Source organism: Harpia harpyja, chromosome Z, assembly GCF_026419915.1.
Source record: "Harpia harpyja isolate bHarHar1 chromosome Z, bHarHar1 primary haplotype, whole genome shotgun sequence".
Lineage (NCBI taxonomy): Eukaryota > Metazoa > Chordata > Aves > Accipitriformes > Accipitridae > Harpia > Harpia harpyja.
Genome location: NC_068969.1, coordinates 88,091,006 through 88,109,540, shown reverse-complemented (window position 1 = coordinate 88,109,540; position 18,535 = coordinate 88,091,006). Strand labels below are relative to the sequence as shown.

At 42.1% G+C, this 18,535-nt stretch overlaps 1 protein-coding gene across 2 annotated transcripts in view; it reads left to right on the top strand.

Annotated features, from left to right (window-relative positions):
- The window catches only part of MRPS27 (mitochondrial ribosomal protein S27), a 48,130-nt gene extending 39,241 nt beyond the window's left edge, over nt 1-8,889 (top strand). For both annotated transcript variants that reach the window (XM_052775703.1, XM_052775704.1), the window contains exons 9-11: nt 650-792; nt 4,236-4,388; nt 8,487-8,889. In XM_052775703.1, coding sequence (XP_052631663.1) covers nt 650-792; nt 4,236-4,388; nt 8,487-8,726 — 536 coding nt within the window. In that variant the 3' untranslated portion in view covers nt 8,727-8,889. The remainder of the gene's footprint in view (nt 1-649; nt 793-4,235; nt 4,389-8,486) is intronic.
- The last annotated feature ends 9,646 nt before the right edge of the window (nt 8,890-18,535 follow it).

Here is an 18,535-nt window from a genome sequence, read left to right as displayed (position 1 = left end):
CCTCTGTTACGCTGGAGTTTCATGTTCAGTGATGCTGTGCATCAAAGGTCCTGCTAAAGTCAGTGAAGAGCTTGTTGCACAGAATGTCCTAAATCAAGAAGAAAATTTTTATTTTGGCAGTCTCCCATATTTCCTCTCAGGAAGCTCCAGCAGAAATAGGGGTGCTAAGCTGTATGGTTAGCCAGAGAGTGTACTGTAAATACTGTACAGTCTGCCCATAACACTTGTGTGAGTAGACCGTAAAGGCCACAGAGGTGAGTCCAGAGCCTCAGATTTAGTGTACACATGCTACACAGTCAGTCCCTGAAGGCTAAGGAGACATTTGTTTGAGATCTCTAGACATCCTCCACAGAGCTGCTGTTATGACTGCCAGACAGTGGGAAAACCTGACCACTTTTCCTCTTTTCAATCTGGACAAAATTTCTAGGTGAGGGTACATGTAATAGCCGTGAAGTTGGGCAAAAAGAAGGCACCTTAATAAAATAAGGTAATAGCAGTTCTGTCAGAGTAGCTTTGTAGAAGAGTGTGTTGTTTTTACTACAAAAGCCAAGACACTTGCTGTCACTTCTAAAAAACAGAGCCAATCCATAAGGATTCCATTAAGACTCAAGTGTTGAAGTACTAACGCTAAAGTATTTTTTTATCACAGGGAAAGTGGAGCTGAATAAAGGGCTAAGAGCTGTATACAATCTAATGCCACTGATGTGGACACCTGGATACTTGAATAGAGCCTTGCAAGTAATGGAGAATGTGGCTTCATTGTCAGGGGACAGCAAAATCTGCAAGGAAGCTGTAAGTATGAAGGCTATAACCTGTTGAACAGAGGGAATTTCATACAAGCCAGACTCCAGTAAAACCAGTGAATTCTGTGCCTTGCTAATGAGAAGAGGCTCAGCAATATTTCACAGGTCCTTAGAAGACAGGAGAAGTAGTAATGTTTAGAACAGAACCACTGCTTCAGTTGATAAGCCAGTGATCCTATCTACTGGCATGTCCTTAGGAATGAGTGTCTGTTATTGCCACAAATCATTTAAGTATGTTTCCTAAGCCTTCCCCTCCCTATAGAGACACCTGGGTCTCTGTCACAGGAAGCACATGTCTGTGGGGATGGGAAGACACCTTTGTTTCCCAAGCTTTTGAACTCAGAGACATGACTTCGTAGCTGTGAGGATGAAACATCAAATCTTGTTCCTCTCCTGGCTAATTCCATGTATTCTGTGCCCTCTGAGATGATGTCCTGAGTGATACTGGTCCAAAAATGGTACAGAGTGATTTCTAGAAGGATTGTAGTGCCCTCAGTTGGGGAGGATGGATAGATTCGGTCCATTTGTGAGGTCAGCACTGACTAAGGGACTTGGGGCTTAGGAGTGCTGTGGGGCATCAGGCTGATCCTGGAATCAGACAACTTAGGAGGAGTAACTTAGGAAACCACCACCACATGGGCTGGAGCATAGAAACAGCACTGAGGTCTCAGCTCCTCTTGGTACTCTTTCTGGAAGGTGTCTGTGGTGATGGGAATCTCCCTTTTGCTAGCACCACTACTAGGCTTGTAGTTTCTGCATTTCCCTTGACAAACAAAGGCCAGGGCACTGCTCAGCAGGTTCCCCTATGTATTGCTTCATGCTCAGAAGCAGCTCTGTGTAATACTGGACAGTGCAAGGAAGGAAGTGTCACATCTGCAACTTCCACCATTTTGAGTTACCTCTTCAGGTGTGTGGTTTTGGGATTTGTTCCTTACTCCCAGTCTGAAGAACTCAGCCTAATACACTTGTGATTCTTTCTGCTTACAAACCCTAGACAAATTAAGGAAGTCCTCAGCTTGCTCTGGGTTGTAGATGAACATCCTAGTGTTGAAACAAGGCTGCATCTGTCTGTGGTACAACAGGTCCATAGAAGATCCGATCCTTCTGTGTACGGATATTGTAAAAAATAGTAAACGCTAGTAATACCTAGCAATGCTTTCTTTGCAGAGACACTTTTTAGTTTGTTCAGTGAACAACTAAGAACTTACAAGGTTATTACTGGTTACTCACTAATGTTGCAAGTGTCTCTGTACAAACCCAGTAGTAGAGCCCAAAAAGCAATGACTGAGAGCACCACACAAACTCCCCTGAAGGGATACTTCGCCTCATTTGGATTTTAGGTAGCAGTATATAAACAATAGTGCAAGTCACATAAGTTTCACCAAGCTGAGGACCAAGATCAGGCCTGGATGGTTTGTTGTTATCAAAATAGTTTTTCTCTAATGCATTTTTGTGACCCAATGCAGAAGGGAAAACAAGGAAAATATGTTGGTCGATATCCTTATGTGGTGTGAAGTAATTACAGTGTATTGATTTGTATCATCTGGCCTTTTCTACCTAAATGCTCATTAAGATTTTCCTATTAAAATCCATACAAGATATTTTTAATTACTATTTCCAACTAAAATGCAGTATTCCTAAGGGTGAAGGACTAAGAGCACTGACCAGGTCAATATTGGGGTCAGTCAGCTTCCACTGAATTCAGCAGCAGATACAATGGAAACAATCTCAAGTGCCATAAATCCTTTTTTCCTGTAGTATCCTGGGCCTCTCTTGGGCAGGACCATTATGCATTTCTCATAAATCCGTATCACAGCACTGAGAAGTACAGGCCGTGTTATAAATCATTGTCCTTGCGTGCCTGCACAGTCAGAGTTACTTGATAAAGACATAGCCCTGGTTTTGTGAACTTGGTTCTTTTCCAAAATGTAGTATTTTCTGGCTGAATAAATTTCATTATCCAAAAGGGAAGTTTTCAAATTAACTTCTTTAACTGTGGAGTTTTGGTGTAAACATTTTCAAGTGATTTGCCCAATCATTATCAGTCACCAACTTTTCTTTCAGACTTTAGGCTTCATTCATTTCTGACTAGCAGGGTGTCTGATTTTCTCTCTGCCATGACTATCTTAACAACATAATAGAAATACTGTTTTAGTATTGCCCTATGTTGTTAACTGTGAACAAGCAAGACAAGTTTTGGTTTTTTCAGTTGTCTGAGAAAGTCTCTTAATGAGTGTATTTTGAAGCACAGTTATTATTTTACTGCTTACTTCATCCTGTTTTTCAGTACTGCTAGTTTAAAGATTACATTTCAGTGTCAAGAATGTTATTTCAAATAAGACTAACTTTTATTCTTTTAGCATTATATACTTGGCCTTTAGCAAGCATATATTCCTTTAGCAAGTTATATTCCTTTAGCATTGTATGCTAGGAAGATGAAACCGTAAGTATCAAAATCCCTTTTGCTTGGAGAAAGCATCACAGATTCAAAGGTTACGCAGAGTTATTTCATCCTACTGATAAACATTCAGAATTAGGATTCATGAAAGGATAACAGCTCTTTGCATTTGTGAAAGCTGAACTTTAAAATGCAGGCAACCTGCATCCAATAATTCCAGTTATGGAGATTATGTTATTCCCGAAACATCAGCAGCATCCATATAGCAGTTCCATGTTTTGTATCAGTAATACATACAGAAATGATTTACCAAGTCCCTTAGTGAAGCTAATGTGTTCATTTGATACAACTGCAATTAGATTAGGAGAGGATTGTTCTCTTACTACCTCAAAAGACAAAAGCATGAACAGAACAGAGGTGTCACAGATTAAAAATACACCTATACCAATATATTATATGCCTACATTAGCATTTTTCCTGTTAAATTATCAAACTAATGATAGGAATGAATGTTCTTTGCTGAACAGGTGATTTCCCTGCTTCTTTTCACCAAAGAGGTATTGAGATGATCTGTTAGAGATTATATTGGTCAAACGTTCCATAATAATACCTTATTTAGATGTATCTGTGATTGTGTATCATGCTAGTGCTGTTATCACCACTGTGACTACCATTTAGCGTTAGTATTTATGGCCAGATATCAGGCCAAGAGGAGACATTAGCCTAATGCCTGACAGCTCTGCAAATACCAGTCAGCATCTGAGTCATGGGGAGTTTTACTGTTGGCAGGGATTGGTGGAGTTGTTCTGTTGCAGAGATTTAATGTCCAACCTCAAAGGTCCAAAAGTACAGTATAAAATTCTTCCAAGAATAAGTCCCATTTCCTTGAAGAATTTGGTTTTCTTTTTATTATACACAGAAGTCATCTCAAAATACATTGTAACTGATGAAGTTGTTTGTAAACGTGACAGCAGTGTTACTCAGGTTGTATCTCTAAACTGTTAATGCTAACAAAGACAAATGTGATTGTTCAGATTGATGCTCTGGAGACCATTTTGCAGTCTGTCCTTGAAGCAAAACCTGGTCCAGAATCAGCTGAAGTCAAGGAATTAGAGCAGAAGTCACAGTGTGCAGAATCAGAAGAAACAGAGCAGTCTAAAGCACCTGAGTACTACAGCCGATTCAAGGTAAGAGGGTTTCATTTATCTAAATATTCTAAGCTGTAGTAGATCTCCATAATATGTACTAGAAAATATATATTCTGACTTATTATGGCTAGTAGACTGACACCCCTTCAGGGCATTAGGGGTCCTACCTGGCATTTTTGAAACTGATGTCACCTTGTATTTTCAATTCTTCAAAGAGGAAGCAGCAGCTTACAAAGACATAAATGCTCAAGGCCACTTGTCTTTTGTCTGCTGGGATTTTATCTTCACTTTTCATACATCAAAATGATAAATCCAATCCTGTTTGCGAAAGTGGTATGTCATTAGAGATCCATTATCTGACCTTGTGTGGGCTGTTGCTCATTAAAATAAATTGTAATAGGCATGAGACCATCCTGAATTTATTGTCCATTTGTGTTGATTAAGTAGGAACATTGCATCCTATACTTTCAGCCTGGGAATTAAGTAAGGCCTGTATTGCCTCCTTTTTATCTTTAGGTCATCATGCTGATGATAACAATATGAAACACAAACAGTTGTTCATTAGGGCACAGCTATATAATGAGTTCATTTTATTGTATTATCTCTGATTTGTGCTGTGGTAAAAATCAAATACCCCAGGTTGAAACTAATCTGGCTTATAGTTCCAGGAGCCATACTCTTTCCATAGCCCATCACTTTTCATTGTTGCTGTCATGACCTTGGACAGTTACTCTGGATACAGACTATTGTTGTTCTAAAGAAATTTCAGAAGTTAAAAGACTAGTTTCCAATGGTTTCACCTCACATACACACACCTTTGCTTTCTCTAATTTTTATTTACATAAATTATTTGCCACTAATCTTTAGATACTAAAATTGCTTTGTAGGCACTTAGAACTTTTTAATTAAAGTGTTTGGGAATCAGTGGGTGCTCAGCATGTGATAGTTCATGCCTGGATGAATTACAGTGAATTAGGTAAACACAAGTGCCCTTTGAAGGAGGGAGTGAGACATTTTTATGAGTCTGTCATTGTCTAGCTGTTGTCTAGCCTTGAAGAAAATTACGCAGTTTGCTCAAAACAAGGCCTAAATGTCAAATTGGGGACAGTTTAGTGCCAAGAGGGTAGTTTTCTTCTCACCTCAACCTTTCCACAAGTTCCATAATTAACCCCAGTTCAGGCATTCCCTGGTGTGGCAGTGAGTGCCCTGACTTTGAGCCAACAAACTGCAGTCCCAATGCTGAGCTCTAAGCTCTCGCCAGAAGAGTCTGACTGTAAGAAAGACATAGCCCTCCTGAAGTCTAGGCATCCAACAGTAATTTATATGTAAATAAGCCACAATTTCTAGTTGTCTGGATGAGAAAATGAACTCTCAAGTCAGAATGCCATTTCAGCTGAGCCTGAAAGAGCTCTCAGACTCTTCTCTCAAATCCGTTAGGCCAGCACCAGCCAGTCTTCCCAGCTGAACCCCTGGACACTTGTGGGCATAGTTCACAGAGCAGAGAAGTTCACTAGAAATCCGTACAAGCTTGAGGGAGGGTGTCAGCTCTGAAGCAACCTGGTGATGTTGTGCTGTCCCAGCACAGATCATCTGCCCCTCATGTGATGTAAACCCAACACAGGATTTGCACTTCTGCTGCTGAAAACACTTTGTTTGTGCTTTATCCAGTCCCGCATTAGCCAGCATGTCCCAGTCTTTCACCTTGAGCTCAAAACCAATTGCTTATGTCTCCTGCTTGCTCAGTTCTTTCACAAATCATACACCTGGCTATGTGAGGAAAAGCGTGTGGATTTGTTGCAGACATACAGTTCCTGTCTAGAACTGTAGCTTGTTCTGCATGGCTTTTATACACATACTTGGACTTCATGTCTCATACCAACCTTCAGAACAACGATTTGTGAAAGTACCTGAAAAAGCCACGTCAGCCTAACAGATACTGTGTGTGAGAGGCAGCACATCCTTCGCTTCCACTAAAACAAACAGGACTTGAGGGCATTTAGCTCTTTCCAGGTAAAGCCTTTAGAGCTGTAACTTAGACTCTCTGTCTGACATTGTCATTTGTGTTGTAATTACCTGTTTTCAGGTCTCGTATGCTGAGGCTCACAGTGTTCCTCAGGCAATTCCTTCCGTCTGTGTCAATGATCAGTGGGCAAGCATTAGTCACATAAATGCTGGGAACACCCTCTCTAAAAGCAGTGCTCCTTCTCTAACTGTCTGCATGCAGAGCCCTGGAGACTGCTTATAAAAATTAATGATTTAGCCACTTAAGAATGTGCCCTTTCGGTACCTGCAGGGCATAAGAGCCTGCTGCTCTCCTAAACTAGTTTCACTAATGTGTCTCAGCAGAGCGGGGAAGATTCCAGGAGTTCAGTGGTACCAGCAGTGGCTTAGGAGACAAGTCCTGCTAGCTTCCAGTTTGTGCCTTTCTGTATTTCAATTTCATACTGCTTAGGTTCAGTGCATAAACCCCTTTTTCAGTACATCCTTGGTAGTGCTTAGTAGGGAGAGTCTGAAGGATCTAAACCAGTTATGTTTAAACTGAATATCTAATCTGTAAACATGCGTATAGTTGTCAGGTTCCTTCCCCAGACCCAAGCTGTATGGTCTCTTCATGTTTCTCACTGATGCATTGCATACATACTGACATCTCAAACAAAACAGACGAATACTTCTAAATATTAGAGTACTGTTTTAGTCCATTAGCTTCAAAGCTGTTGGGTTTGTTTTCATTTTTTATCATAAAATGAGAAGACAAACAGCCAAATACCCAAGCCCCTCAGACCTACATGCATAGCATTTCAAAGAGTCTGTCTGCTGTCTGTCCAGTTCAAACCTTCAAGGGTCTGGCAAAACACAACAAAGCCGGTAGTTGTGTTGGCTAAGGCAGAGAGAAGTAGAGAGGCCTCAGAGGGGATATCAGAGTTTCCTGCGTAAGAACAAGGCAGACCCTCAAGACAGGAGCTGAGGGCCAGTGCCTTTGCAGGTTATTGCCAGTGTGGGCTGGGGTCAGAGGAACACTGTGCACCCGCGGCACAGTGTATAACCTTGCAGTCATAACTGGAAGTAGAAGTCCGGATATCTGCATGGCCCCAGAATTGCCATTTTGTTTGGAGGTGAATGATCCCCATATCTTCTTTCCGTCATCCTGCAATGCAAAACAATAGGCTTTATTCAAAGGGCCTGGGAAAGCAGCACGGATGTACCTTACCTTTCTTTAGGACACGTACTTACTTTAAATATTTCTGCAAGTGTTGGGCTCAGTAAAATGTTTTATTTAAAAGAAGAGTCAGGAAAATGTGTTGCTACCTAATGAGTGAGCAAGGGCTAAAGAATCTGCCAGTGCCATGTCATCTTTCTCCTCTAGGAGACTCCTTCTTGGTTGTGTATCTGCACTTTTAAGGCAATTAATCAGATTGTTAGTGAGCCATCAGGCTAAAGATTCCAGAAAGCCAGAAATAGTATCACTGGATGATTCATCATCTTAAATGAATTAACATTTTTATGCTGCATGAAATCTAGATAAGTAAAGCTCAAGAAAGAAATACTGCACAGTTTCTTACTGAAGCTCTGCTCTTAGTTTCAGTGTAGAATATCCCTGAAAAAATATCCCTTGCTTTAGTGCTATTGTACAGTCTGTGTAAGCATAGTCAAGCGTCAGATCACAGTAACTGTTGGGAAGAAAAATCATGGGAGTTACTTAGTATGCCATTAGCAAGAGAGCATTTAAAGTGATGTGCATCTGTTGAGAGGGATACTAATGCAGGCAGTGTGGAGCAAATTGTTCATTCGGTTTTGAGGTAAGGTGTTTAGATTATATTTATTATAGTTGACTGGTCAGCTGATCTTTGTTAATACCAGATAACTGAACTTGGAAAAATAAAGATAATTTCAATGGTTAATAAAAATGAAACTTCATTGGTTTAGATTTATTGCTCAAAAAAATTATTCTAGAGGTTAGAATTTCAAAAAATGGTACCAGCTACTAGAGTTGAAACACTTTGCCTGTATGGCCTGCCTAATAGTTAGATTCAAACAGCGATGTATTGGTTGTTAATAGTGATGTATTTTGTGGCTGACTATTTTGTGACTGACTGGCTCTCTCGTTCTCACTCCCCACCGAATGCCTTTTTATGACAGGAGCTGTGCTCTAAGCTGCATTCACTTGACAAGGTTGAATCTGAAAGCCTGTTAACCCTGACCACCCAACTTGTCAAGGAAAAGCTGCCAGCATGTGAAGTGGAAGACATTGCAAAACATGAGCAGAAGCTAAAGGAGTGGGAACAAGAACAAGCACTTCTCATTGAGAGAGAAACGGAATTGAGAGAAAAGGCTAAGCAGGAAATGGAAGCTAGGAAGCTAGCTGAAGCATCTGCTTAGCACTGGAACTCAAAGACTACTGTAATGGTACGCATTCCTCTGTCGTTGAACTGAAATGATCACCATTATTAATATTTCACTTCAATCCTGCTGCAAGTGTGACTATATGTGACTGCTATATGCAAATTAAACTTTTCCCATTTTGCCTGTTTGCTGAAGTAAAGCACATGTGGTTTAGAAGTCTTCACCCTGTATATGATATATTTTTCTCCTGCCATGAGCCAGGCAGGGGGTGGGATGGAGACAGCACAAAGAAACAAAGGCATAAGAAGAAGCTTGCCTGTGATGAAAGGTGTAGAGGGTGGAAGGAACAAAAGAAGAGGGAAGAATTTCAAACACAAGTTGTTTCAGTAGGAGTTTGTCACAGGAAAGAATGCCTTGGTTACTCTGAACTTCAGACACGAAGAGGATTAATGTATATTGATTGCTTTTTTCTTTCCCAACCCATCTGGAAAATTCAGGCTACTATATATGGAGTTGGGAGCCTAACTTTAGACTGTTTTTAAAACTACTTTTAAAGAATTTCAGCCTAGTGAGTTAGCGCTTGTACAGGCAGTCAGATGTGCCTTCCCTGTAAGGAAGTTAGAAATTTCTGACTTTCCTAGTGCTGCTCTGCTCCATTTTTAAGGTCAGTAGAGAAACACGCACAATCACCTCGGCACACACCCAGGAGCCTCAACTGCAGTGCAGTTTCCTTGTATATTCTGGGTGCTGTTTCATGGGGGTTTTGACCTAATTCTCTTCTTGTCTCAGCTGTGTACACGGTCGCATGCCCCATTCTTCAGATTGGTAAAACAATGTGGCTATTGGCACAAGGAAACAGCAAGGGAGGAAAGGATCTTAGTGCATTGCTTGTGGAATGCATCAGCATCCATCCCTGCTTACATTCCCTGTCATTGCTGAATCTCATCAGCTGCAGCCAGCGACTTTATGCAGCTCATGGCAGGGCAAGTTCATTGAAAACAGGAACACCCTAGCAACAGCCCTGCTGTATTGCTGCTTGTTATGGCAACACGTGTTGTCTCACTGTGCTTCACCACAGGGTCTGATAAGCATTTCCAGTTTTATCATGCACCTGTCTAGTCTTACAGTGGTAAAACTCACATCACAAACTCACTGTAAATCCAGTGAGAACATGCTGCGAATCTGCAAAGTGAACTTGTTTGAAGTGTAGGAAAGCATGCACCAAATACCTCTCTTATTCCCAGCAAATGCACTCAGAGCCTGATTGCTCTTTCACATCCAAGAACTTGACAGTAAGGTCCTTCACCTCGTCTTTTCAGCAAGTACCATAGTTTCTCCCGTACTGCAGTAGGAGAGTGCTGTCTCCGGGTTAAGTGGATGATTTTGTGGCTTGACTAACTAAATCAGCAGTGGGCTTTCTTGGGCAACTTTTCTCAAGTCTCTTGAAGTCTTTCTCCTCTTTCTTGGTCTAACTGCTTTCTGATTACTAGAAGTTAGGGAGCCTTAAGGGAGAGTAGGAGGCCAAACATGCTCTTAAAGACAATTTCCTTAGAAGTGGTGGCTTTAAAGAGGTCGTCACTCCTAGTCCAGCCACAGGAGAATGAAGCATCCCTTCCCTGACCACATACTTCAGTTCTTCAGTGTCAGAATATGGGCTGTATCTCCAAAGGTTTACAATCACTCCTGCATCCTGATTCCTTTCTCAGCTTGTCTCTACAGACACCGCCTCTCCCTTCTGGGATGTTCTCTACACCACCACAGTTTTAAGACCTTCCTTGCTGACACATGGCCTCTGGCCACTGCAGCTGCTGATCATGTTGCTTATGAGACACTATTTGGCTAGGCCACAGTGGGCACTGCCACATTGCTTCTTGTTTCTTGTTAGCATCTGTTTCTTGGCAGCACAAGGAGCCTGTCTCTGGCCCCACCTCCACCCTCCCTCACTCTCCTCGGTAGATGCACCAGGCTAATAATGCTAATTGAGCTCCAGCAAGCTGCCAGCTGCCATGCATGCCGCTCTCTCACAGAGCACGCTTCCCTTCCCCCACAACTAACCCCCGTTTCCATTTATTTAGACTTAAATATTACAGCAATAGGAGAAGAAAATCCTCTAAGCTCTGAGTAGCCTGTTAATGAATATTACAGGTTGCCTCCTTGCTTCAGGCTCTGTGGATTTGAATGCTTTTAGTCCACTTCAAAGCCTACAACCTTTCTCTGCCTTCTCCCGAATCTCCTCCCATATCCCCCTCTGCCCTTGGGAGAGTGGGGTTTCCCTGCCAAATGCTTTGCAGGCAGCAAAGCAGATTTCTGGGGCCAAGTAAAGGACACCAAACCCAAGACCTGCAGCAGAGGGTCCAAACCATTTGTGGCTTAAGGAGCCAAAAGTCTTGCCAAGCCCTCATTTATCTGTCCCCTCAGTATCATCCTGAGTGAGAAACCACTTCTGACACTTCCACCGGCTGAGCCACCTGCACACCACGGCCCTTCTTCCCTCTCTCTCATGCCCTAGCTGAGTATTTCTGTATGGTCCAGTAGCCTCCATCTTGCTTCTCCCCACCCCAGGTCTCGCCATTCTCTCACTCAATAGCAACCAGCTTCTGCCAACCCAATGTTTTCTTACCTAGCAAATCATCACATTTCCCACAAGCCTACCTGCACCTTCTTGAATTCTGCAGCAGTCCTTATCACTGCTTCCCCTTTGACCTGACCCTTGATCCCCTTTGAGTTCCTGCTGTATATCATCTCACATTTATTTCTTCCCCTTCTCCAAGGAGGCTGGCCATGTCTCTTTGCCCCACACCCCCATCTCAGACAGCGAAGTGCCCCTGGGTCTGTGGACAGCAAGCAGCCCAGGATACCAAACACTCGGGCACCCTGAGGTTTGAGGCCCCTGGACACAGCTCAGTCTCAAGAGGAGACTGGAAACATGAATTAGCAACTGAAGCTGGAGGGAAAGGAGGAAGGTACTCTCCTCCTTGGTGCTCTTTCCTACCTGCTAGCTTTGAGCAAGGTCAACAGTAAGACAGACAAATTGTGAGATGGGGTAATTCACAGACCAACGCTGTTCAGGCATGTGCTCAGCTTCCTAAGGGAGACAGCAATGGTAGCTGTTCACCACAAATGCAGCAGCATGAAAAATCGAGAGTATCAACTAACTCAGCTTGACTTACCTGCTTTTCTCCTTCCCACTCCAGGAAAAGTAAGACTTGACTGTTTGCCGCCTTGCATAAATCATGTTGCACACACAACCTGTTTTTCAGCTGCTTGCTGGATTACTCTTAAAAAAAAAGTGTGAAGAACACTTGTACCAACACCTAGGAGTGAAACTGGGTCCCAGGCAGTCAAAAGCCCTTCTGTCTGGATGCTCACAGCTTTGTGTGCACTCCTGTGATAGCCATCACCCTCTGTGATGCAGCTAGGCACATTTAGAAGGAGGGCAGAGAAGTCATACAGCAGCTTTTGATCTGCTGCTGCTTAAACATGAGCTCTGATGCGAAGGGAAGTATGTAGATGTGTGTATATATGCATATAAAAAAAAAAATACTTCTGTACTCTACAAAGACAAAAAGCTTCTGAGTTCATCCAGTCCTGCGCCCTGGTACTCATTCAATGCAAGCTCACAACCCACTGAGCACTTCCTCGCTAGGACACTCTCAAGCTTTTTGAAATGTTGCTGCTCCTTGCTGCACTGTTTCAGACAGCTGCCTAGACCTTTCTGTATGTGGATGGGACTGGCAAAATATTTCCTGGAGGGGACAGACCAAAATCTTTCTTGGTAGTAACACAATCTCCTGTTTTTTGGATCACCTTTCCTAGAAATGTTCCTTCACATCCTGTTTTCACTTGTGACTACAGCTGCGATTTGCATTAAAGCTATTACATTTTCTCCCTTGTCGGTATATTTCTAAATCACAGGAGTGCATCTTTCTTCGTGAAAGTCTTTGAATAATTTCCCTACTCATTATCTTGGTGTCTGTATAACTAAAGGCAGAGGAAAATCTCAGTGCTAGGAGCAATACATTTGCACGCACAGTCACTGAGCTGAGCATGCAAACAAGGTGACCAGCAACCTAAATAATACCTGCCTGCACTAAAGCTTATGGTGCAGCATTGCCAGACTAGCACATGGTAGGCAGTGTTAACAGCTCTCCCGTGTTTCCCCAGGCATGGGAGAGACCCTTCTCTCAACAATACTTGCCAAAAGAAACAGAAACCAGTACAAAAGCAAAGCCTGTTTGACATGTTGGCGTGAATTCAGCTGCCATTAGGAGAAAAAAACAGCACTTCAAAGGTTAAAGCTCTTCCTTTCAATTCAAAAAGCATCTTCCCAATTCAAATCCATGGCAGACACCAAATGCGCTGCTGATTAGGCAAGCAAATATGTAACTCTTCCTCCCACAAGTGTCACTGGCAGAACACTACCCGCAGAGCACTGAAGATCATTATCCATTATTCACAGGAGGAAAATTACATATTTATTCCCTTGCAGCTCAGATAAATGTTGCCTGAAGCCTTGCACAGATGGGCCCTATTTATGATAACACCTGACCTTGCCAAGATAGGGTTACTGGTTGCTCTCAGACCTGGTCAGATGCTGCTGTGACCTACACACAGCGCTTGTATTGAGCGCCTTCCCACAGCTTCAAGCACCTGCTCCCTCCCCCAGTGGCTTGTCCCAGTTGCTTGCCTGCCTGTCCCAGGGCTTTCTGGTCACCCTAAAACTGTGGAACCAGGACAATGACCTACCCCAGCTGCAGATGAAGATTGACTGCTGCAGGGGGGTTTCTGACCTGAGCAGCCGTCACTGTGCGGCTGAGACAGGCAGAAGGCAGCCCGGGTCACAGGTTAGCAAGTGTCCTCTTTTCCCCCACCTCCTCAGGAAGCTGAAGTCATAGTTACAATAGGGAATTGTTGCACCCTTGACTTTGAGGGATGCAAGATGTGGTCCGCTGAGCAGCATGTGATTCTGCAAGTACTGCTGCTGGTTTTGCTGGGGCTGTTCATGTAGAAACTACAACTGAACCTTCAAAAATGTATTTCGAGTGAGTATTTGAGCACATTCATGGAAAGTAAAGTTAAATTTACCTTCCCTGAAATTTAGTGGTAGAAAATGTTGAGATGAGGACAAGGCTCTTTGATTGTAGAAGAGAAACTACTGCTGTCATAAGTGACAAACAACTTGACAGTGACTCTTTCAAAATAAAACTGTGGAGAATGAAGTGTAAGTCAAGAATCAGTGACTAAACATTAATTCAAGAGTAACTTAAGATACTGAACGTGGTAGGAAACTGTACCATCTAGTCTGGGTCAGTCTCCCCATGGAAATATATATATCTTTCAGTGATCACAAAGTTGTCACTGAACTCAGCTAGCAATTGCATAGTACTAACTCTGTTGCTGCTCTTAAACCTTTCTGATAAACTCAAGTCCATTCAACCCATTCTGAATTGCAGATGCCCCAGGCACAGAAATAGCATTAGAGCCCCATTGACGAGCACATTAGATTATGAGGACAAAATTCAACTTTCAGTATATCTTGTTTGTCGCAAATCCTGACAGTTCCTCCCTTAAATGAATTGGGAAAGAAACTTTCGAGCCTGTTCTGGTCATTACACATGGTAACTGCTGCTATAATTACATCTTTGGAAACTGTAAACTCTTCCTGGAAGTACTGACTTGTACTCTGGCGGGTTCATATTAAGTATGTAAGTGGCTCAGTGGCTCAGTCTACCTTCAACTCTTCAAGCTGAGAAAGTAACACAGCTGGGCTGAAATAACATGAGGTTTGTAAAAGCTCAGTCAAAATTAATTTCTGGACCTTAACAGTTATACAGGGTGTAACTTCAGTGTATATAGATATTGCGATGTATATTTAGCTTTGGCTGTATTGGGACATAATTTCCATCTATTTCACTTAACCTCTCTGTAATTCACAAGCACAGGTGATGGGCCGAGCTGCAGTACGATCTGTAAATCATGGCATGCAATTGTTTTGGCAGTGAAGCTGGCAGCAGATACACAGTCAACCTCCAGCCCCACCTTGCCAGCTATTCACACTGGGGCTGGTAACACTGGAGGTGTTGAACTGCAGAGAAGCAGCTACATCACCAGCAAACAGAGCTCGTGCAGACTACAGTGTTTGCTGATTTAGTTCTTTAGTTCTCGTAAGTATTTAATTTCTGGTGGAAATGATGCTGAGCATGCAGTGGAAAACCGCAAGTCCCCTGTAAGCTGTGGGCACTCGGCATTACTCAGCCTCTGGTGGTTTTGGGCTGAATCTGAAGAAAGCACACGCAGCACAGCAGAGGACAATGCCCTAGGGCCTTCATGTGAGTGTGGACTGGTTGTGTCTGTGGGAGATGAAAGTAGGGACCACAACAGTAGACAGTGGTCAAAAACGGTTTGCTGAGTGAAGGACATGGGCAATGCTCATGTAGCAGAAGTACCACGTGCCCAGAGACACCCTCTAGGAAGCCAAGGAGCTTTTCTGCAGTGCTGGGAATGAGCTGAATCTATGAGGTGTCACTATGGCTATTACTCAAGAGACCCCTGGACACCTCTTTTCACCCCATCCTAGGAACCATGAAAAGCTACAATTTCCTCTCGACCACAGAACACTAGAAATTAGTACTAAAGAGTCTCTAAGTCTTGGATGCCACAAGACAGATCCGTCATTTTAGATGGACCAAAAAGGTCTGAGGGACTGTCATTTTCCCATGCCATCTTAAATAGTTCATAAGCTGACTGAATTTGTTCATTAACAACACTAGTGGAAATAAAATTTCTCCTCCTCAGCAGCTGTGTTGAAGAAAGGAGCTTTCATTTGGCATCTGGAAGCAGCAGGCCAAATGCTACAGACCAGGCTGGCTTGCCCCTATCCACAGGTACCATGGGTGGTCCCACCTGTGCAAATCCAGAACTTCACCCTGCAGCTGCAGGTGAATAATTGGGGTTGAAGCTGACCTGGTCTGCTTTGCACAATCATTTTAATATATTTTAAGTAGCATCAAGCTACTCTACAACAACAGTTCAAAAAACCTTGATGTACACATACACAGGATTATACTTGAGATGTAAGACCTGCAGCAGTTGCCTCCCCTCATCTGGTCTTCGTTTTAATCTACTTTGCCATGCTCGGCCCAACTCAAGCCAAGCACAGCATTTATTAATGTCATTAGAAATTACAAGTGAAACCTTAGACATTGGAGATGCATAAGGGCCCACAAAAAAAGACTGCTGTTTGAGGGTGAAGGAGATCCTTCAGGGCCACTGCTTCTCCTGAGGGTGAGCACCCCTTGCTCCCTGCTGCCCAGCCTTTACCTGCTTTCATGTCATTACCATCTCCCCAAGCTAAAATACATAAGCGTTGACTGCTGCACCTCACCACAGCAGGCATTGCAGTGGCAAGCAAAACTACAAAAGCAGAAAGCCTGATCTTACAGCGTCCCTTTAACAGCAGTAGAGGAAAAGTCTGATGTTCATAAAGTAAAAAAACTAAACTGAGAGCCCAGCTTCCCCAGATACTCTATCCCCTCTCACTGGGATTACTGGGCAGTGGTGGTCAGGAAGGGTCCATGTCCACTGAAGGCAAGTTGTGCACTCTTGTTAAACTGGAACAGCTTTGGAAAAGACCTCTTCCAAGCCAGGGTGGGCTCAGTTTGATGTCACTTTATTGGGTATCATCTCTGACACAGCGCCTTGAAAGTGTACTTACTGAAAATGAGGTGTTTTCTCATGCTGCTGAGGGATACAGAAATGAGAACAACAGAAAGAAGCCACGTCATGGTACGTCATGGTAATGTTTTACACCACAAGAGATAAAAGTTATCTTCTGCATTTATTTTCCAGTTTCTAAATAGAAATTGGTTCTTATCGCATTTAAATAGTCATTGATCTTTTGAGAAAAAAAAACCCATATAGTAGGTAGTTATGATTGAAGGAAGGGAAAAACTTAAAAATACATACATACACAAAGACAAGAAACATGTCAACACCACTTTACCACTTTTGTATTTTATTGTGGAACTGAGTTTGTTTCCTTTACATCAAATATCCTCAATGGAAGAGGGGATATTGCACACAAATATCATAAAAGCACTACATATTACTTTCACTGGAAACTAATTTTCTACATTAGATATGACTGGATAGAATAGAAGTGATGCAGGATTATAAGACATAATACCATACACAGCTGTAGACTGACACAAACACCATTCAGAACAAGAGAGAGGAGGTGTGTGAGGTGCTTCTCAGCCAGCCACAAGACTGTTTCTTTCCATAGTTTGGAAGATAATGGCTGCATGCAAATGTGTGAAAGCTCATTTCAGATTTCCTCTTTTATGGTTGCAATTACAGCCCAGTCTTGAAGAAGTAGCTCCTGCCATCTGGAGCTTCTAGCTAGTCTAGTGAGGAGAAGCTGCTTTTTTAATTCTTCTTTTTTTTTTTTCTTTCTATATTTTTATGCCATTGTTTTATTTAGCTACTTAATTTTTTTAGATTTTTTGTAAAGTCACAACAAACAGACTTTTTTTATTTTAAATAGCAAACATTTTTAAACCAGGTGAATAATATAATTGCATTCTAAGAAATGCTTACTCCTAGTTGCTTTTAGTGTTTTGTTCAATTATTAAGTGAAAAGATGAAAGCTTACAGTTTCTTTCAAGTGTAAACATTATACTTTTTCCTTTTCTAATAAATCCAGACCAACAAAATTACTATTTCTCTCAAAACATCATTACTGAGCAAGAACCTCTGGCGACAGATGAACAAAGAGAAGCGTATGACAGAAATGTCCCAAATGCACAGTAAGCGCTCTTTGGAGCTGACTCGCTTGTGGTGGGAGGGATTGAAAATTCAATTAACAAATTGATTAAATCTTAGTAAATGAGTACCGGAACTCTCCTAAAATGCGTAAGCTATCGTAGACAATTAAAAAAAACGACATTCATATACACAGTTATCTCCATTCACCACAGTATGTAAAGTAAGTAAAAAAAAAAAAATCAAAAGTGATTTCTATGAAAGATGGGGTGAAAATAGAGGTCAATGAAGTCAGACCCACCACAGGACTTTGAAAAGGCATGCAAGAGAGGCCCTGTCCAAGTTCAGGAGTGGGGTGGGATCTCCAAAGTTAGTTCTTAATTGAATTATATGAAGCAGTATACTAATAGCATAAAGATCATGACTGGGGATGCTGTTATGGGTACTACCATCATTTAAATGGAGTGTCTTTTACACTCAGATATTGAATCTTTATAATTAGAGTAATCAATAACAAACCATGCTCCTAGAAATCTATGCTGATCAACAGCACTCATTGTTAATGTACACGGTACATTTTGATGACTGTTACACTAAACTAATTGTGTAGTACTAGGACTAGCACAGTTAGATTAGTTCCACAGGCAGGAAAGACATTAAGGGCAAGAGGAGCTAATGGAGGAGTTCATCGCTGTGTTGCACGCAGGCGCCATTGCCATTTGAAAGGGAATGGATGGAACAGGCATTACAATACCACAGAATAGCCAGGCTGGGGTTTTAATGTTCTTGTAGCAGCAAAAAAGTGAATGTACATTTTAAGATCAGCTGTAACTGTCTAATTATTAGTAGTAGTATTTTCAAAGTAAAACAAAGGCTTGAGCCATCACAAACTTGCTTGGGGAGACTTAAGGCTTGATTCCAATTTCATTTACAGTAGGACCAAATGACTGTAACTTCTCTGACTCTAGTGAAATTGCTTCTGATTCACAGGAGCAAGTGGCATAAGTGAAATTAGTCTTGGGACCACTGCTGTACTTAAAACAGATTTTCTACCAAAGCAGAGGTACAAACCATTTCAGATA